At 40.8% G+C, this 20,622-nt stretch overlaps 4 protein-coding genes across 4 annotated transcripts; 2 read left to right on the forward strand and 2 right to left on the reverse strand.

The window, feature by feature from the left end:
• Positions 1 to 179: 179 nt before the first annotated feature.
• On the forward strand, positions 180 to 9,087 carry hid1a (HID1 domain containing a). Its single transcript, XM_042393175.1, has 19 exons — positions 180 to 900; positions 1,552 to 1,701; positions 2,789 to 2,959; positions 3,427 to 3,543; positions 4,325 to 4,431; positions 4,551 to 4,667; positions 4,758 to 4,965; positions 5,070 to 5,126; positions 5,218 to 5,358; positions 5,454 to 5,544; positions 5,646 to 5,797; positions 5,889 to 5,967; positions 6,126 to 6,290; positions 6,424 to 6,651; positions 7,480 to 7,631; positions 7,723 to 7,809; positions 7,903 to 7,994; positions 8,109 to 8,267; positions 8,356 to 9,087. Exons 1-19 carry the CDS (start codon positions 835 to 837, stop codon positions 8,417 to 8,419), a joined length of 2,403 nt encoding a protein of 800 aa, XP_042249109.1. The 5' UTR covers positions 180 to 834; the 3' UTR covers positions 8,420 to 9,087.
• A 682-nt stretch (positions 9,088 to 9,769) lies between these two features.
• Positions 9,770 to 13,500, reverse strand: LOC121884074 (proton channel OTOP2-like). The gene is made up of 8 exons (XM_042392643.1): positions 13,391 to 13,500; positions 13,230 to 13,289; positions 11,589 to 11,989; positions 11,369 to 11,505; positions 11,220 to 11,278; positions 11,001 to 11,125; positions 10,089 to 10,894; positions 9,770 to 9,977 (listed from the first exon to the last, which is right to left on the reverse strand). Exons 2-8 carry the CDS (start codon positions 13,280 to 13,282, stop codon positions 9,807 to 9,809), a joined length of 1,752 nt encoding a protein of 583 aa, XP_042248577.1. The 5' UTR covers positions 13,283 to 13,289; positions 13,391 to 13,500; the 3' UTR covers positions 9,770 to 9,806.
• A 719-nt stretch (positions 13,501 to 14,219) lies between these two features.
• On the forward strand, positions 14,220 to 16,276 carry amn (amnion associated transmembrane protein). Its single transcript, XM_042393477.1, has one exon. It carries the CDS (start codon positions 14,842 to 14,844, stop codon positions 16,261 to 16,263), a length of 1,422 nt encoding a protein of 473 aa, XP_042249411.1. The 5' UTR covers positions 14,220 to 14,841; the 3' UTR covers positions 16,264 to 16,276.
• A 488-nt stretch (positions 16,277 to 16,764) lies between these two features.
• LOC121884602 (E3 ubiquitin-protein ligase TRIM16-like) lies at positions 16,765 to 20,019 on the reverse strand. The gene is made up of 6 exons (XM_042393476.1): positions 18,767 to 20,019; positions 18,473 to 18,568; positions 18,102 to 18,335; positions 17,646 to 17,817; positions 17,479 to 17,547; positions 16,765 to 17,301 (listed from the first exon to the last, which is right to left on the reverse strand). The coding sequence occupies exons 1-6, from the start codon at positions 19,157 to 19,159 to the stop codon at positions 16,766 to 16,768; spliced, it is 1,500 nt and encodes a 499-aa protein (XP_042249410.1). The 5' UTR covers positions 19,160 to 20,019; the 3' UTR covers position 16,765.
• Positions 20,020 to 20,622: the final 603 nt, after the last annotated feature.

The raw sequence follows: 20,622 nt of genomic DNA on the forward strand, positions 1-20,622 counted from the left end.
TTGTTTGTACGATATGCGAGTTGGATAACCAGAATAAAGTATTCTGTGGTATCACATATTAAGTGGTATAATCGAGAAAGTAGTAATTAAAATTATTATAAATGAGATGGTGCACTATATAATTATTCCGTAGATTACACATGTTATCCAGGTAGGCTAATTTCGGAATTAAATTAGGAATTTACGAGCAGAAAATGAAGGCAACAAAAATAACACTGGAGCACACAAGAAACGGCTAATTGACTTGATTCATTTAAGTCGGTTAAACAGCATGAATTTATTCATTTGTTCCTTCTATAAAATTGTAATTGGTCTAAATTTGACATAAAGTCGACAAATTTTTCCCTTCATAGAAGCTGTTGCTGGGATTATTTGGTTTGACACAATATTAATATAACCAAAAGATGTCGCTGTTTATAATAGGACGCTTATTCTATACATTGTCTGAATGCAATTAGGCTATTGCCTCAAGGCAATACCTACTGCGACTTTAATGAAAAAAATATGTAGAAATTACCATCTCGCCTTAATTATGACTAGAGTATATTATACAAAATGGACACATTACCAGGCCAATGCATTGCTCAGAAATATTTTTTTGCATGAAACTGTTAAGATATTGCAGCTGGAAACAAAACAGGATCGGACTAAAGGGTTGACATCTTCTCAACCCGGAAATTACACTCTGCAAGGCAGCCTGTCCAGCCAGCCAATAGTGTAAAAAAAAAGAAAGAAAGAAACGCCTCCGCCAATGACTCAAGCAAAGGACGGAGGTGAGATTAACAGGGATTCTCAGCGGCAGCGGTCCCAGTAGTATAAAGGGAAATAATCGCAATGGGCACCACCGACTCAAAACTGAACTTCAGGAAAGCAGTGATTCAGCTGACAACCAAAACACAGGTATTATGCGCTTCCATACAACTGAACACAGGGTTATATAGAGAGAAGGAGCCGATGAGCGCACCGCATCACCGAGATGAAATAACGCTTATGATGTGATGGCAGAAAAAGCAGACTGTCTGATGTTGCATACAGCCTTTTCAATTCACGTTTATTGTATATTTATGAAAATGATTATAAGATCGATGTAGAGACTACATGCACCAAACACAAAATACGGCGTATTTGTCATCAAATGTTGGATTAAATGATGGCAGATTCTGCGATACCACCATAAACCTTTATTCAGGCTGTGCATGTTTAGTTTTGACGGAAAGATAAACGATGGCGTAGTTAAATCAAAGCTGATGACGTTGGTCTGGAAATGACCACGTTTGCAGATGCGGCAGGTGCTTAGATCAGTGTGGCAGATAATGTGTCCTCACTGTTGATAGAATACAGGCTGTGTTTACATTGCCATTAGATAGGCCTTGGATGAGCAATTTACATTGATGCAAGACTAAACATCAATGTATTATGATCAAAAGGGCAAAATGATATTTTAATACATTGCAATGCAAGATCAGTCAAGCCATTTGTATTTTAAATCTCACTGACTTAAAATGTTCCATCTGGTAAATGGGAATTGAATTGTAAACATATTTTCTACAGCCAGTGGAAGCCACAGACGATGCCTTCTGGGACCAGTTCTGGGCAGACACTACCACCACAGTCCAGGATGTTTTTGCACTGGTGCCAGCTGCAGAGATAAGAGCCGTTCGAGAGGAGTCCCCCTCAAATTTAGCAACCCTCTGTTATAAGGTATGCACGGCATCAACTGGTAATGCATCTGTGTAATATTAACATATGTTTGTGATGCAGCAGATGAGGCATGATTGCATTGAGGCTACATCATGGTATACTGTTTTGAAACAATGCAGGGCTTTTCTATCAGAGCCCAGTCTGGGCGTCTGTCATTAAAGCACAGCCTCGTGCTCTCAGATATGGGAATAAGTGAGTCAATTCCCCTTCCTTTCCTTTCGCTTCCCGTCTCTAGCTCCCAGCTTCCGTTTGAAGCTGCCTATCAGAAACAAAACAGACACACTGGATACTTACAGTCTGATGAAATAAAGAGGAGGAGACAAGAGCCCTTGAAGCTGGGCTGACTCAAAGGGTTGTGTTACCCATTTTAGACATGGGCTGCAGCATGTTGTTGATTGATCATAGATAATGAATCATGTTCAAACACAAATCTTTGCTAAATACCCAAAACATAAACAAATGTCCCCATCTCACTGGCAAAATGTTTTTAGTGCCAAATGAGTCAAACTGTAGATATCTAGTGTATTTCCCAGTGTAAATGAACAAACAGTAGCCACTCCACATAGCTTCATGTTTACTGACCTATACAAAAAAAGATATTCTATTCTATGAAGTATTCTGGATGGATGCATACATTCAGACACTGTATCTTTGTTCTCCAATAATAAAATCATTCCATTTGATGGTCTAGGAAAATAAAAATATTATAAGGTTATGCTCAGTGTAATGGCCCATAAGGCCAACTTAATCAAAACACTGGGATCTGCTGAGAATTTGATATTTAATAAAAGAGTGTTACAATAGTTTTCGATTGTACAACAACAAACTTAGCTATTTGTTATGATACTATGTATATTGACTTTGTAATGTATTATTAACCTCTTGAGAAGAAGCATAACATGAATAAAATAGGCACCAATGTAGTCACAGCAAATTGGATGAATCATCAAAAACTTAATAAGATGGCACGTTACATTGAAATACTACAGCAAGCTTTTTCTGTCTGAAGTCACATCATTATCCTGTATCTGCAATGTAATCAGTTTGTGACTGTGTGTGTGTGTACTTCCTTTACTTGACTCTTCAGGCCGTGGAGAAGCTGGTGCAGGGAGCAGAGTCTGGCTGCCCTACAGAGAGGGAGAAGCAGGTGATCCTGAACTGCACTCGCATCCTGACCCGCATCCTTCCGTACATCTTTGAGGACCAGGACTGGAGAGGATTCTTTTGGTCAACAGTGCCTGGTGCTGGGCGGGCTGGGGTGAGTGGTTGCAGGAAAGGAAAACCTATTTGCAAAACACAGTGTAGCTGTTTGCACAATCTTATTTTGAGCATATAATGATTGTTTCCAAAAATGTTGAGCCATACCTTCATATATCTTGACCTGGATGACTTCACAGACATGTGATGATGTTGTTTGTGTCTCAGGTGCTTATTCACATCAGTGATTGAACATAATGAATGCCTCCTTTCATGAAGACACCACCTTGACTCAGCTAGTCAGTTAAAGCAGTTTCCTCATTCCAGCTGTAAGGAGTTGTATTTTTCCTCTTTCCCTGTTGAGCAGGAAGTATACAGCAAGATCATTTCAGCTGTTACTGAGCTATTTTATTTGAGATGTGACCCTATTCCACAATTTTACCATTCACATCGTTTCTTTCAGTTGATTGGGCAGAAAAATATTCAACATTTGGATCTCGTCTCACACATTATGTCCATCCTTTCCAGACAGATGAGCTGGATGATGATGACGGAGCTCGACCACTGGCTGAGTCACTGCTCCTGGCTATTGCTGACCTGCTCTTCTGCCCTGACTTCACCGTGCATAGCCACAAGAGAGGCCCTGTGAGTACCCAGCATCACCATCCTGTCACTGTGCGATCCAAAGTCAGCAAGTTTGTCATCTCATGACCATTCAGAAAAAATAATAACTACAGACACATAATGGCAGTAGCTTAACATGCTCTGGTTGTTTTTTCAGCACTGTTTCCTTCTTCCTGGTTTGAAGTTGCCCAACTAACCTGTCACCCAAGTTCCTCTTAAGAGTGAACATTGAAAGCAGATCTTGATGGATAATGCACTCAGTCTCACCAGGAAGAATTCCTAGGCAGGAATGTTGCACGTCAGACTGCAACTTTGTAGATCACAGTTAATTCTCTGTAAGGTTTTAAACTGTACTAGTTGCTCATCTTTTCACCATCATTCTTTTATTTCCTATGTAAATCACATCACAGAAAATCTCTACAGGGCTTTACAGGGAACTTCAGAGAAAGTTATACTGTCCTCAGAAAAATGTTGACATTCTAATAGCATAACCGAAAGGTGAAAAATAAGGGTTTGGAGGCTTGGGTGGTGGACAAAACATACCAAAGATGGGGATTTGCATCCTGTCTGTTCCCAACAGTCAGCATTTTTCCATTGCAGCAATATTTCTATAAACGTAGCTGGGTTGCTTAAACTATTTTACAGATGGCTGATTGGAAAATGCTCATGTATCAAAGAATGAACCAAAAACCAAGCAAGGACTTGTAAGAGAAAGTCTAGACAACATCAATCAAATATTCTGGGAAATGTTAATCCTGCACTTTGAATAAAATAATTAGATTCATTAATGTTTTTTTTCCAGGACTCGGTAGAGAACATGCAGTCTATAGACAGCTGTGAATACATCTGGGAGGCTGGGGTGGGCTTCGCGCAGTCCCCCCCTCTTAATTACATCCATGACTTGAACAGGTAAGTCCAGGTGCTGTGTGTAGCTGTGGTTGGCAACATCTGTATCATATACAGTCTTTACTCTCTCATCTTGATGTTGGACTGACCAACACTTTTTTTTTGTCTCTAATGCTCACCAGGACAGAGCTGCTGAGATTGTTACTAACCTGCTTCTCCGAGGCCATGTACCTGCCTCCTTCAACAGACAACAATGTCCTCAACCCCTGGGTGACATTCTTCTGCTCCACAGAAAACAGGTAAGGAATAGAAATGCATGGAATGCCAGCTAAAGACTGACATGATATATTCTTAAATCACCAATGTGGTCTTTATATCTTTGTCCCTAGACATGCCTTACCCCTGTTCACCTCTCTGCTCAACGTGGTGTGTGCCTATGATCCAGTGGGCTACGGCATCCCGTACAACCATCTGCTCTTCTCTGACTACCGGGAGCAGCTGGTGGAGCAAGCCGTACAAATCCTCATTGTGACGCTGGAGCATGATGGAGGGGTTCCCCACCGGCCTCCCTCTCCATCCAGCATGGAGGAACAAGAGGTACGACACAAAAGACCACCAGAATGAAACCAATCAGATGCTGACATGTACATTTACCGTGTGGAGTGTATTTTTATGTCATTCAAGCTTTTATCTTTGTGCAGTCTACAGGTCCTGAAAACCTGTTTGTCAATTATTTGTCAAGGATTCACAGAGAGGAGGTATGCCTATCATAATTTCTATAAAATACATGAAGATCATCTCTGCAAAGATTACTTGTCCAAACCCTTCCTTTTGTTCTCCAATTGGCAGGATTTTGACTTTGTACTGAAGGGCCTAGCTCGTCTGCTGACCAACCCTTTGACTCAGACTTACCTGCCCAACTCCACCAAGAAGATACAGTTCCACCAGGAGCTTTTGGTGCTTTTCTGGAAGCTTTGTGACTTCAATAAGGTTGGAAAGAAGTATAATGAAATGTTTCTTTGGGCATTTGTGGCATTAAAAGTCTGTCTTTATTGAGCACAATCTCTTTTGTGTTCCCATGACAGAAATTCCTGTTTTTTGTCCTGAAGAGTAGTGATGTCCTGGATATTCTGGTTCCTATACTCTACTACCTTAATGATGCCAGGGCTGACCAGTGTGAGTCTCCTCTGTTGTGTTACTAGTTACTTGCACCCAACAAAACTCTACTTTGCATTTGTATTTATTGTCCCTCTGACGTATTTTATCCTCGGCTGCAGCCCGTGTTGGACTCATGCACATTGGTGTGTTCATTTTGCTGCTGCTGAGTGGGGAGAGAAACTTTGGCGTGCGCCTGAATAAGCCCTACTCCATCCATGTGCCTATGGACATCCCGGTGTTCACAGGGACTCATGCTGATCTGCTTATAGTGGTGAGATGCCTGCTACATCCTGTTCTGATGGCTGCCTAATGAAAAAAACAGTCAGTCAGTACTCACAGCTGTCACTTTGTTTGTTTTGTAGGTCTTCCACAAGATTATTACCACTGGCCATCAACGTCTCCAGCCCCTATTTGACTGCCTCCTCACCATTGTTGTTAATGGTGAATTGTTTTGGCGCCATCTGTTGGGCAATGCACATATTTTATTTATAACATCGACTCAGTATTATTGTCTCATAAATATATATCATCTCATAATATAGTTTTCTTCACTTAATTACACACTTACCTGCTTAACATCTCTCCTGCTTCCTTTATAGTGTCTCCCTATTTGAAGAGCCTGTCCATGGTAGCAGCCAATAAACTGCTCCACCTGCTGGAGGCCTTCTCCACCAGCTGGTACCTGTTCTCTGCAGCCCAGAACCATCACCTTGTATTCTTCCTCCTCGAGGCATTTAACAATATCATCCAGTACCAGTTTGATGGTGAGAGAAAGCTGACATGTGACAGATTTCTGGAATTGAATGGAACCGCAGATCGAGGTTTTAGATGGGACTTTGTTTTACAGCTTTAACAAACACATCTTATGTAATCTGTCCGTTTCTCACTCACCTCCAGGAAACTGTAACCTGGTGTACGCAATCATCCGCAAACGTAATGTGTTCCACCAGCTGGCAAACCTGCCATCTGATTCTGCTTCCATTCAGAAGGCTTTGCAGAGAAAGAGGAAGTCTCCAGATGTCATTTCCCGCACCAGTTCCCAGGAGACTGTATCTATGGAGGGCTCTCACCCTGCAGTGCCGGCAGAGCCTGGTACACTGAAGACCAGTCTGGTTGCTATGCCAGGTGCTGACTGATGTTACTGACACACATTTTGAAGAATTGGCTCTTTGGTCAACTTACTTTTCATTTTGTAATATCTAAAATATCTCGACAGCTAACTTGTTAGCCTACAGAGCATAAAGCACCGCAAGAAAACTATGGTTGTCTAACTCAGAGGACCAACTGTTTAGTCATTTAGAATGGGCATATTTGGTTTGTCAGTAATTTTGAAATGGTCAAGTGGACCATTAGGTCAGTTTCTCAAAAATGTAAAAATGAGAATTTTAATTTTAAAGGTCTGGTGATATTCTGTATTTTTGTTACTCTCAAAACATCCCACTGAAAAACCAAAGCCAATGTGCATTATTTAATCAGCCCATTGGTTCTGTACTGAAGGTGTAAGTCTTGAAAATCTGTCATGAATAATTGTTATATTTATAATCCTTTTATATTTAGGCTAAAGGCTAAATAGTTGCATAAAGTTTCTGGCAAATGTTACTCAAACAGAAGTACACATAAATGGTGCATTTGTTGGGTAGTATTATCTTTAGCCGTGGAATTGGTGTGCTACTGAGTATTTATTACAGGAGTAGGATGTATGTGGGTTTGACTAAAAATAAACTACTATGCCGATGTTAATGGTAATGAACAAAAATGTCACTCAGTGCAACAGTGTGACTAATTGATGGGTTTTTAATAGTTTTTGGACAAAATTGAGGAATGAAGACTAAATCATTGTTGGTTTTGGTCTTTTTAATGGTGTTTGTTGACAGTAAGAAAAATATATAACATCAACAGACTTATCCTTGATAAGTTTATGTAATGATAAGTAATGGTAGGTGTTTCTTGCAGGTATTGATAAACTGACTGAGAAGTCCCAAGTATCAGAGGATGGCACCATGGTGTCAGTCCCAAAGACAGACTCCTCACACACAGCCCCCTCAGACCAAAGTGCAGTCGTCGGGACCAGTGACACCGAGTCAAACTCAGGCAGAGACAATGAAGTAAGTGTGTGTGTGTGTGTTTGTGTGTGCATGTACTGTACTTCTTCAAATGCGTTTGCATGTTATTAAATCTATTTTCTTACAATATCAGGATGTTTTCTACACTGAAGCAGAAATGGAGAGAAGACGTTTGTCAAGTGCATCTTCAACATCATTTTGGGCTCCAACACCTGAATGGGTCTGTAACTTATTTTCCTATCAGCCTTCTCTTTAGTTTTTTATTGATGTTGTGTATTAGGTAGAACGAGTATTTGACTATTTTTTGTCACAGGTCCTCTCCTGGAAGTGTAAGCTTCCCCTGCAGACTATCATGCGTCTGCTACAAGTGCTAGTTCCCCAGGTGGAGAAGATCTGCATCGACAAGTACATAAATATATTTCTTCCTTCTTGGTTCTCATGTACAAATTTAAATTGGCTGAGATGCCTTTACAATGTTTCCAGGAACATTTTAATGTAACCTCACGTGTTTCCCTGCAGGGGTCTGACAGATGAATCTGAGATTCTGAAGTTTCTTCAGCATGGCACATTAGTGGGTCTGCTGCCAGTTCCTCACCCCATCCTCATCAGAAAGTATCAGGCCAACGCAGGCACTGCCATGTGGTTTCGCACCTACATGTGGGGTGTTGTCTATTTGCGGTGAGTAAGGCATAAGAGCTAAGTATTATTCAGACTGTCATCTTTGCACACTGACTAAAACTTCTATCTTTTTTTTTCCCAATTCTAGCAATGTGGACCCTCCTATCTGGTATGACACTGATGTCCGCCTTTTTGAAATTCAGAGGATGTAGGCGGAGCATTTTCTGACTGAAATGGGATTGTTCAACACCAGGATTCCTCTTCCCTTCAGTATCTGCTGGTTTCCCAGTAAACCTCACTGTGTTTATCTTGCCTAATAATCACCATCATAATGCTTGCCCCGTACACCACGGACTTTGGTAGGAAAGTCATTCAGACTAGTGAGGTGGAGATACCTGTCAGATTGAAAGGAGAAATTATCAATATTGTCCATAAACTACTGTGTTTGTACATTTCTTCAGACCTCAAGACCGCAGAATGTCTGTCAAAGCACTGAGATGACTGGAGCGTTTGCCGATGGCTCTTTTCTTGACAGCATAGATATGAGAGGGGAAATATTGTTTAAATTTTCAGTTAGGCTTGCTATAGACGAAGTGTGGTGCTTTCCACCAGAGGCTTGCTACACATCTTGGACGGCACAATATTGGTGTTTCACGTTATTTGTTGTACTTGCCATGCTTTAAAGTGAACTTGCACTCTTTGAGTTGTCCGTTATAATGGTTGTAATTTATGTGACAATGTAACTTTACAGGATTTTGGAGATAATACAGATTGTATGTTTTTATGTATAAGACCAGGTTTCGGTTTCCGATCTGGCTGGCTATGCTTACAATGCTTGATGTTGAAAATTGTATTTTCCATAAATTATCCTGAAAATATATATTGATATGTATATGTGAAATCTGTGTTGGTCACGTTACTCTGTGTGATCTCATGGGAAGTGTATTGTTAAACTATTTCAATTCATTTCTGATGCTACTGTATGTAGCTTGGCAACAATATGCTTTTTATGAGTACCTTTTTACCCCTTGACCACTAGATGGCACCATATCCCTCAGCAACCAGTCTACTTAAGGTTTGACCTTTGAACAGCATTTATAGTACTGCCACAATTAAAAAGCAGCTGACACTTTTCCCTTACCAAATCCCTCTACTGTATGGTTCGAATTTGGATATCAAAAGCCCAATATTAAATATAAACCAGTATAGTTGTAATTAGCACTGCTTGTAATCAACAAGGCATCATCTTCACACCATCTGACAAGAAGTCTTCAAACTTGTGACTAACACAGTACTGAGATGACCAAGAATTTTCATGACCAATGAAATTTAATTTTCATAACTATAGATGTAACACCTGAAACTGGCACTGCAATTGAGTGTAATGCTGCGTTTGCACTCCAGAATGACCATCTTATCTAAATTAACTGCAATGGGAATTTATATGTTCCAAGGGCACCAGACTGACAACTAATGAATGAAAACGGTGTGACAATATTTATTTGTAGTTAAAATTTATTAATATATATATATATAAAAAAAGTTATACATTTAATACATAAGATAATAAAAATACTACATGTTCAAAAACAAGTCCAGTTAAGAGATTAAGTACACTTCAAAGAGACTGGCGACTGAGTGCATGCGATAGAAGATTCCAAAAGGAAGACCAATATTCACAACAGCAGCCCACATTGTGAATTTATAGAATTTTATCTCGATGGAGTGATCAAACTGGGGACGAGCGCCAAATGCAGGCATGATCCACAGCTGTCAATACAAAAATAGGTAAGAATGAGCGGGACGCATTTCCAGAAGAAAACACTAGAAGCGACAGTTGCAGTTACGAAAATATCAGAAAAATTAATACAAATAACTTACAATTACGTTTGCTAGCAGCAGGAAGGCGCAGACCTCCTTCAGTACTTTTCTCTTCAAGCTTGGCTTACGAGGACTTGAAGTAAGGAAGTAGCTGGATTTATTGCCTTCTACAACAATGCTCATCTCTGCATGTTCTTGGAAAGCATGAGCATTTGTGTGCAGAGCATCTTCCTGCATCACATGGAAGGGCTCCCGGTGAAGGCCTTCAATGATGAAATAGTTCTGCAGTCCAACCTGGAGCACCGTCAGGATAGCCCAGGACAGGTTGAGGGCGTTCAGGTAGCCTCTGGCTCCTGTCGCCACCACAGCCACAATAGTGAAATAGCTGATGATGAACTGTCCCATTGAGGCTCCCACCAGCAGCCCCACATCCAGGCTACGTGTGGGGTTTTTCTCTGACACGTGCTCCCTGTGGTCCAGCCTGTAGACGATACAGCCGACGACAGTGGAGATGCACATCAGGCTCACTATCACTATATTCATGATAAAATGAATCAGCAGTGCCTTGTTTCTCTTCTCCTCCTCCTCTTCTAGTATGTATGTCTCATACACTATAAATGTTACAAGTCCTGCCACCACTAGGAGTATTCCTGTGACGGGGCCCAAACACACATCCTTTGGACGGAACTTGACGTTGTGGTGGCTGTGATCCTCCACAAGTCGACCGACGTTTTTCCACATGACGTAGGCCATAGCGGAGGCAAAGAGGCTGTATTCTATGTTAAAGGGGTAAAGGTAGTAGAAGGCCTCCTTGAAGGTGTCACATGCCGAGTGACTGCATTTACACTTCTTGTAACCATAGCTGGCTGAAGTGGAAAGAAGAGCAGTTCCGAGTTGGTTTTTCTTAACCAGTGATCATAAATGATTATGATTCAAATAAAACAAACAAACAAAAAAAAAGACAATTGATACCTCTGTACATCTTATGTGAAACAGTGACATTCAGATCAGGAATCTCAGTTTGGTGAAGGGATTCCTCAGTAACGGCTGCCATCCATACCACCAGGTTTGTTGAAAGTGTAAGAGTAAGCCCACACCTGGAAGAGTGAAAACAGTTAGTATCCTGAAAAATTATAGAAAGACATTCTAGCGTGTGAAAATTGTCTGAAGTGAGCAAAGAAAATAGTTTACCGAGTGAAATTTGTGTGAAGTTGCACACAGTCCTTTGCATGAATCCACAGGAAGTATGTCTAACAACAAATACATTGTTAAGTTTCCCCTTACTCATTTCAACCATTTTCTTGTAATGCATAACTACAATGTTCTTAAAATCCAACAACCTGGAAAAACAAAAATACAGCTTGCACGACGGGGAAAGCAACTTTAACAGCGGAGTCACAGTGAAGGTAGCCAACATAGGTGGCAATCTTGAAGATGTCCATGAGGAAACTAAGCAGGCCAAACAGCACAAGTCCAACTGCAATATAAACATTTAAGTGAGATCAGATACATCTTAAAAAACAGACTTAAATATCAAAAGGACTGTAAAGCAGTTCTCACCTCGGAGCCAAACAGGCCCTGCGTGGCTATCTTTGAACAAGACTGCTTGATCTTTCCGGAAGGTGAACACTGTGTAAAACAGCATCCATAACATAGTGAGGAGGAGGAGAATGATGAGGAAGATTTGCCTGTGCACAGGAGTAATGGCCACGTTGTTGAAGGCACTGCCGCTGACCAGAGCGCAGCCCAGGATGAGGATATTGATGCAGATGATGCCGGACAGGAGCCATCCACCACCGTGATGGGCTCTCTCCATCACTGCCTCCACATGGTGAATAATGTCTCTCACAGTCTCATCACTGGGCGGTCGGGAGGGACTGGGCAAGTGCTGGATGTTCTCCATCTGTGCTGCTGTTTCAATGTTGGATGGATGGGCTTCAAGAACATCATTTGGTGTTTTTCTATAAATAAGGACACACGTCATGAAGGTGTGTGTCTGTGCGTATAGCCAGCTGGGTTATGCCTCTGATGTTCTGCCTTGTGTTCTTTGTGTTTTCAATTAAGAGGCAGGAGGCAACTCTGGGTCTCAGAGTTGTAATTTGACAAGCTTACATTATTAATTTCTGGTTGACATTGTGGGTGTATGTGATGTGCTACTGTGTGTAACGTTAGCTTTGTATTTGTATAATGTGTCCTGTGTGTTTTTTTTCTTTGTACTGTTTGTTGTTGTGCTGTTATGTTTTTTTTTATAAGGGAGCGCAGATGAAAATTAACTTTAAAGCTAACTCTGGTGCAGTACATCAAATGTTAACATTTATGTTTAAAACTGTACGTTGTCCCAATAAATACATCTTTAGTAGCAATCTCTGGTAAAATATATACAAAGTAACAAAACATCAGCTGGTCGTATGTGTGTGTGTGTCTTCTTGGCTCCCCTGATAAAGAAGAAAATGTATACAATTAATATAGAAAGTACAACGTTGTTAAGCTAACTTGGCCACGAACTCAGCACTCTAACGGTCGCCCAATTTCTCCAAATCTACTTTAAATTAGCCTAAATGAAAAAAAAACTGATTAGCGATCTCAAATATTGGCAGGATTTACACAGAATGGAAGTGATATGACATAGAGCAAGATACAACCATTAGATCACGTTAGTATCATATCTAATGCATTTAAAAAAATAAAGTTTATCTGGGAGTTTCAGTTTACGCAGCCTACCTCTCTATCTGAGTTTTGACGTGCGTGCGTGCGTGCGTGCACACAACTACGTAACTACGCTGAACACAAACACACACACAAACCCCAAATGACACACTGTTATGAGGTGCGGACGTAACAGACCAAAAATAATAAACAGGAATGATTTGATGAAATTCATTAACTATGTTTACATTAATCCGTGCTTCTCAGAAAACAGCAGTAATAATGTTTACTGTAAAAACATACAAGCTCACACTGTAATATTACAGACCTAGATAAGGTCTTTCAAAACATGCTGTAGTGCACCAGAACCGAGAACTTGTTTTTTTGGGATTCTTATCATTTAGATTTCACCATATCCTTCCTATATTAGAGGCCATGTGGGTAGCTAGAGTTATTTAGATCATAGATAGTGTATGTCAGCCATCACACTAGTGGCTAGATAGTAGCTATGCATATAAAAAAAAAAAAAACTGACTCTCAAATTTTGAATTTTACCTTGTGAAGAGTTTGTTGCAGGTCCGGAACATCTGCTGAGCTACAGTTTTCATGATGTCCCTTCGACCAAATGGAGATTATAACGTCAGCTATGTTGCACAGCGGCCACTTTAATGACACTTAGGCCTGTTTATAACATGTCAAATATAAAATAACTTTACCAAGATTAAAGGAAAACAAAGACGAAACCAGAAATAAATGAACTCCCGCCTTTTCTCTCACTGTTGGATAGATAATGCAAACAGCTCAAGCACCGGGCGGAGGTGAGTTAATGAGGGAACACAGGTGCAATTAGTTTCACCTGATTAATTATTCTCGTTTCTCGCCTCGCACCCACCCCAACGCGTTTTTAGGGGGAGTTTCGATGGCCACTTCCGTGTAAAATACTGTTTGGCCCCGAATGTCATTGTTATTCCATTTACGTATCTCCCGTGAGATCAGGTTGGGCGAGACACTGCCTCAGGCGGAATTCAGGTTCAATGAGTCTGTGTTTATTTTGTCTAAAAGCCTAATCCTGGTACCCGTCCCAAAATACAGGTTCACTGAAATATTTGGATATCTTTGCTGAGTAAAACCCTGACCTAAGGCATACAAATCCAATTAATTACAAATAAAACGATCTCGTTTACTTCCTAATTATATGGAACCGTTTCAGAGACAATAAAATCAATCAATCAATGTGTAAATACATGAAGGATACGAAGTAGATCCCATTAAGAGTAGTTTTCATGCTCTGTCTTTCATGTGCATAGCTGCACATTTAGTGCTGCTATGCTTTTGTGGCTTATTGTGATATAGAAGTTAAATTCATTTAGTTATGACCCTGACTGACTGCTTTGGGGTCCTATTTGAAATTTGAGAGTTGTTTAGAGTAATCAGATTTCATATTAATTTTAATCAGTCAGGGGCTAAAATATTAGAGATGCTTGCTTGAAAGACATATACACACCACTGCACTAAACATAAATGAGATTTTAAACAATCTTTTCATAGCATTCCTGGTTTATTAAAAAGGTAATTGTAAAAAAATAAATAAAAATGGAAAGAATGTATGTTACATGAAGCAAAATTTCTATGATGACACCAAGTATTTGAGGGGAAACATAATCTCAGAGAAACATCCAGACTTTGTCCTTTAAGAAGATTAGTCTCTGCCCATTTCTGAACTCAATGCTTGCCTAAACATTACCATGATTTTTTTTATGTAAAATGCTTTCAGTATCCTGCAGTTTATACTATTTGAACTTGGTTAGTTAAGCTATGGTGATGTGAATAGATAGAAGAAAATCCACATCTAGATAACCAATAAACTCTAGAAAATTAATTGAAATTACTTATCATTGTTCAAAATTTTCTGATGGCTCTCAGGCAGACAAAGTAACAACAAAAAAACCCCCACAAAATAAAAAGCACAAAAAAAAAAAAAAAACATGTCATCTTAAAACAGATCTGTTACTGCAGAAAATGTCAATCTTTTACAGATCACCTGCTTGAACAGGTTGATGTTAGAGCTCATCTGCTGTCCTGGTAACTTGTGTGCACTCATGTGTCAGTCACAAGGTTGGAAACAAAGGTCACCTACTGCTCTCTCACTCTGTCACAAATATCCAAGATGCTGAAAACACTACACACGCTCCTTCTCCTCTGTCTTGTCGGGGCAGGGAATGCTCTGTACAAACAGTGGATTCCTGACAACAACTATGAGAATAAGACCAACTGGGACAAAGGAGCCGTTCCGTGTGGCAATGACAGAGTTCAGTTTTCAGCCCAAAGAAAAGTGTCTGTGTTTGTGGAGACCACACATGCTGTGCGGGAGATGAGGATGCCAGTTGATGGAGAATTCATCCTGAACTCAGGGGCTGGATTTTATGTTGTTGCGGGACAAGAGCCGGGCTGTGGAGCAGGTGTCACTACCAAGTTCAAAAATTCAGAGTCTCTACAGTGGTTTAACCCAGCTCTGTGGCAGGCGGCTGCAACTCTAGATGACATGCAGCGGGAAAACTTTCTGTTCTCAGTCCACGAGGAGAGTGTCCCTTGCCAGTATGACGATGTGGTTTTCAAAGCCCGCTCCTCCTTCAGAGTGGACACCAGCTCCAGCCTGCCTAGCATCTCTGTCAAATCTGTGTCTGTACTGGGGAAAACGTTTGACAGCGGATCTGAGTTCACCCAGTATCTCAGCTCACGCTCAGGCCGACTGCAGTTTCACGGATCCTCTGCAGTCACTGTCGGGAACTCGGGTTGCGTGGATCCTTCTGGCTGTGACTGTGGGAATTCTGTAAACCATCAGCAGATCTGTGCCAGTGTCACATGTCCTTCTCTTAGTTGTAAGAAGCCTCTGCTCCCTGTAGGACACTGTTGTGATGTGTGTGGTGCCATTGTCACCATCCATTATGCCCCCGGTTTCAACCTGCAGAATTACAGACAACGAATCCGCCACCTTTTTCTAGTCCTGCCACAATACAAATCTATTCAGCTGGGCATGTCTAAAGTCTTCAAATCACAGCGATTGGTGGGGATCATCCCTTTTGGCTCCTCAGCTGAGATCCAGGTAGTTATCCTGGATGAAGAGAAAGGCACACAGGCGGAGGCTCTGGCCAGGGACATAGTGAGGGATGCCAATTCTCATGGGTCTAATCTGGGAATCACTGAGGCTGAATTTCAAACCTCCACTGGGAGCAGCAGTGATCAGTCTGGAAGCAGTGCTGGAATGGTGGTTGGAGTTGTGTTTGGAGTTTTAATTATGATCACACTCATTATTGTTTTGGTTGTCCTGATTCGTAAGGGGGTTGTTCAGATGCCATCAATGCCTTCGCTGCCATCTCTGAGCAGCTTTAGGAACAACAATGATACTGGAGACCTTGGAGGGCCTCTTGACCATGGCTTTGATAATCCAATGTTTGACAAGCCAGTCATGCTGCCTGCTGTTCCTGGCCTATATGGAACTGAAACTAATAATTCTATCTCCCTGACTCCAACAGGTGTGCACTTTGTAAATCCAGTTTATGATGAGAATGAGACTGATTTTAATGTCTGAAATTGACTGCATTGAACTTTAGGTATGTTAATCATTTCCAAATGTACTTTTTTTATTAACTTGATGATTTTACAGTCACCACATAGATAATAAATCCTCCTATAGTTTATAATAATTCAAATATGTAAATAAACTCATACAATTGGTGCTAGACACTGAGGCAATTAATAACTGAATGAACTTGTAAGACAAATAAAGGAATTGTTGGCAGGCAGTTGTGTATCTTCTCCTCATTCATATCACATTCAAAAGCTGTAAAGCTGCAATAAATTCCTGACACACCAACTGCTGCACAATTTTTTATGTTCACGTTGCACAGTTACCACTAGATGGTGGTAAATTTAACCTTCTTTGACATGTATGTGAAAAAAAATCATTACTTTATGTACCTTGTTATCTAACCTCAATAAACATTTACAACGCACTAATTTTTCTTTTACAAGCTCACAGTGAAGGCAGCTGCTATTTTATGCAGTGTCACAAGTAAACATGGGAAAAGGTTTCATTTAGCATGAACCAGAAAAACTACATTGTCCTTCTTTGACAGCCAGGCAGTAACATACAAGGGCTCTATGAAATCACCCCTGTACTTGTGGAGCAGCCTCATGGGACCGGTTACATCATAGAAAGACACTGAGCCTCGGTGAAAGTCAACGTATAAGCCAATTCTTGTGATATTAGAGGCTTCTAAAAGTGTCTCCACACCAGCATGCCAGGCAGAGAAACCTCGGCTGCTCCTCCCCATGCACCAAGAAAAGTCATTCCCGGTGATGCAGTCTGCGCTTTGATCTCCCTTACGATTGATGCTCTTGTACGTGACCCCTACATGTGCGCCTTCCCCGCTCAGCTCAACTTCAATGTAGTGCCTCCCCACGTAAAGGCTGTCTGAAGTCATTGCCTGGCGCCAATACTCAAAGCGATCAGGGTGGTCTGGGTAGCTGTGCTGCCAGGGGCTGGTGTTGGTCAGCTTTCTGTTGTCCTCTGTTACACGTAGGAAATGATGAGTGGTGTCTGGGTTGAAGGTCAAACTCCTTGTGTCTACAGTAAAGGGGAAATACAATTCAATCAATCAGTAAAACTTTATATGTGTAGCACCTGTTGTACAGGATAGTGCGATTCAAAGTGCTTTACGGTTGACTGACAGTTGGTGTTTAAATAACCAGATATGATGAAGAAAAAATATGTTGCATGCACATTGAAAAGAAAGAAATTTACATTTTAGAAAGTCCTCTAGAGTCTCAGGATCAGGCAGCGAAGAAACGTCTGGCATCTGGGATTTAGTATCTATATTATCATCAACAAGAAAACATTTGAGAGGTTTAAAAAAGTATGCAGATGAACAAAGAAAGGAGCCAAACTATCAAAATATGATATACGCCCACCACTTTTGCAAATCATGTTCAGTTTTTCTCTGTAACATGAGAGAATCAGGTCACACAGCTCCTGGGTAGCATCAGTCACTACTTGAACATAAGAGTCTAGATGGTCCATGGGGTTGATGTACACACTGGGCAAACATACAGCTGCCTCTCCTGTCTTCCACTCTGAGTACTTCTACAACAAGCAAAACAAAATTGCGTAAGGATGTGAAACGAAGCTGTTACACAATCCCTTTTCTCTGAGAAATTTTCTTCGTGAGATTACCAAAATGCTGAAATGCCTGCTCTGTGTACACTGTCAACAACACACCGGCGTCCAAAATAAAGTCTCAGGGAACATCCTGTGCTAATCCCAGATCAGGAGATATTTGACTGAAATGAGTTCACACCGTCTGGCATCCAATTGTTATTTCTCAACTTATTTATCGTCATTTTAAGTATTTCATATATATTTTGTACCTGCAGGAAGTTGACATCAGACTTGCTCCTGGACAGTTTGTTCATTTGGGCCAGAGTCTTTGTCAGCTCTGTTCTCTTCTGCTCCAGATGTGCCTGTATCCCCTCTGCCTGTCTGAGGGCTTGTCTCTGCTCACCCTCAAGCACCTCCAACGCCCCTTTCTTGGCCTCCTCCACGGTTGTCTGCAGCCTGGCGAACTGCTGTTCAACGATGACACAAACCTCCTGCACCGAAGACTGAAGGTCCAGAGAGAAAAGAGACAAATTGAAAGGTGGAAAATGAAGTCAGAATAATGTATTTAAACCAGATCATTGTGCATTCAATGAATTTAGAGAAAATGGGTTTTGGTGTGATATTTTCCCATGTAACATACCTTAATTAAGTCATTGTTGCTCTGCAGTTTTCCAATGGCTTTCTCAGCTGCTGAGGCACTCTGACTGATCTCTATCTGCTTTTCCTGCAGTTCAGTCTACAAACAATCATCACAAACACAATTGCTAGAGATGCTACATGAGGATTTCAAATAAGACCATATAGTGGCAACTAATACAAGACTATCTAACTAATAAATTCTGTTGCATTTTTAGAGCAACAGCCAAAATAGCAATTCATTTCACAATAATAAATGCTCTGTGCTGAATAAAAACTGTGTGTGTTGTGCCGAGACCTCAATCTGAGCGCATGCCTCCTCCACGGATGCAGTTGTGTGACCTTTATGCTCCTGGTTTTCGCAGTCTAGACACACACAGCAGCCGTCCATCAGACAGAAGCGTTCGAGAGGAAGATGGTGAACCTCGCAAGCCTGACAGTCGATGTCATGGACAGGGTCCACCAGCCGGTGGTTTTGAAATTTGGCGTTCTCCAGATGAGGTCTGAGATGAGCCTCGCAGTAGGAAACAAGACAAGTCAGGCAGGATTTCAGGGCCTTGCTGGGGCTATCCATGCAGGAGTCACATAACACATCTTGCGGGAGCAGTGTGTCCAAAGTCAGGCTGGTAGGATCCCTTGGCTCCTCCTTTGTGTTCAAATTCTCCTCATTGTTACTGCTTATAGCTGCCATGTTTGAGATCTCTTGTAGTTTCTGCCCAGTTAGGATGATTCTTTTCCTTAGCCGCCACTCTTCTAGTCACCTTAAACTTGAAACAGCTCAGTTCTGTGTTAGACTGTAACAAGGCCTAAACTGCTGCTTTATCCTGTCTTTTCTATGATCCTAAGACCCTCGCAACTGCATAAGGAAATAATTGAAAACCACGCCTAAGGTATTTTGTACTCAGCCAGCTGAAGCGTTGTTATTTTTCACCCCTCCCCTGTTTTACTCTTCTCCTTGCCCTGTATCCAACCTCATAAGCTCAAGACACACACCAAATCTAAAAGATGAGGGGAGGAAATGACGAGTGTATTACGGTCCACCCAAGGGGGGGATGGACATCCTCCTGTTCATTCTCTCCTAGATAATGACCTCTGGCTTGTTTACTTGCTCAAAAGTTCATTTCAACAATGTCGGTGATAACAAAACGATGAGGTCCATCTGTTATAAGGCTAATGAATAAACACAACCAGGGTATACATATTAGTATGATTCATGGATATTGCTTAAACTCATTTAGAATAGTTTTAGAACTTTGCTGCTGCTATGAGTCAGGCAGTGTTTCCTTTTGATAACAATGTTATCGATGTAAGAGGCATGGAGCTCCCTGACAGCGGCACTTATCTACAGTATAATTTCCTGACCTCATGTCATGCAGACAACAATGACGCTTGTCGTTTGTGTGTGAGCAGCATGTTAGGATTATCACACTGACTGAAGATGCCAAAACAAGTATTTTCCACTCTCTGTCTATCTGTCTCTCTCGCACAGACACACACACACCAAACAGATAATGAATGCCACAGGATGTTCACTGACCTTTAAAAACTGTAAAATAAAATATAACTACATACAAAAAGTACATATTACAGTAGTTACACTATGCATAAGTAGGAACTCAGTTGTTAACATGTTTGGTAAACTGATGAGTGAGCATCTTTTTACTTTATACAAGGGCTGTACCTAGGGTTTTATAAAAACTGAGGTCATAAATTCAAAATTTTCAAGCAAGATCCCACCCATCAGAATTTTTTTGTCAAACCACTGACCAAACTCTATACAAACTTTCTGAGCATTTAAGAAAAATGTTGCTTTAAAGCCTCCTGTACATGACTTTATCTTTATGTAATTCTGGAAAAAAAGACCAAATCCCCCTTATTTTAAGTTTTTGCCTAAAAGGATAGGCTACTTTTTTAGATATTAAATCTAAGTAAAAACTATTAAATAAAAAACATATTGATTCAGCCTTAACAAATCCAATAAACTGTAATATGTCTGTATTTGTAGCATGTAAACCCTACTTCATGTCATTAAACCGCTGAAACATACAGGAATATGATGACCTCAGTGTCCTCAATGGTAGTTATGGCTCCGCTTTAGGTACATCTTTAAATATATTCTGCATATCTTTGTAGGCCGCTCTGCTGATGAAATAT

The sequence above is a fragment of the Thunnus maccoyii genome, chromosome 18 (assembly GCF_910596095.1).
Source record: "Thunnus maccoyii chromosome 18, fThuMac1.1, whole genome shotgun sequence".
NCBI lineage: Eukaryota > Metazoa > Chordata > Actinopteri > Scombriformes > Scombridae > Thunnus > Thunnus maccoyii.

Coding starts and splice junctions, on each gene's coding strand:
- LOC121884074 (XM_042392643.1), bottom strand. CDS start 13,282: ATGAAAACTGTAGCTCAGCAGATGTTCCGGACCTGCAACAAACTCTTC. Junction 11,506..11,588: donor AGGGCCTGTTTGGCTCCGAG/GTGAGAACTGCT, acceptor TTTATATTGCAG/TTGGACTTGTGCTGTTTGGC. Junction 9,978..10,088: donor TGCTGCTAGCAAACGTAATT/GTAAGTTATTTG, acceptor TTGTATTGACAG/CTGTGGATCATGCCTGCATT.
- amn (XM_042393477.1), top strand. CDS start 14,842: ATGCTGAAAACACTACACACGCTCCTTCTCCTCTGTCTTGTCGGGGCA.
- hid1a (XM_042393175.1), top strand. CDS start 835: ATGGGCACCACCGACTCAAAACTGAACTTCAGGAAAGCAGTGATTCAG. Junction 901..1,551: donor AGCTGACAACCAAAACACAG/GTATTATGCGCT, acceptor TATTTTCTACAG/CCAGTGGAAGCCACAGACGA. Junction 3,544..4,324: donor ATAGCCACAAGAGAGGCCCT/GTGAGTACCCAG, acceptor TTTTTTTTCCAG/GACTCGGTAGAGAACATGCA.
- LOC121884602 (XM_042393476.1), bottom strand. CDS start 19,159: ATGGCAGCTATAAGCAGTAACAATGAGGAGAATTTGAACACAAAGGAG. Junction 18,336..18,472: donor GCAACAATGACTTAATTAAG/GTATGTTACATG, acceptor CTGGACCTTCAG/TCTTCGGTGCAGGAGGTTTG. Junction 17,818..18,101: donor CTGATGTCAACTTCCTGCAG/GTACAAAATATA, acceptor TGCTTGTTGTAG/AAGTACTCAGAGTGGAAGAC.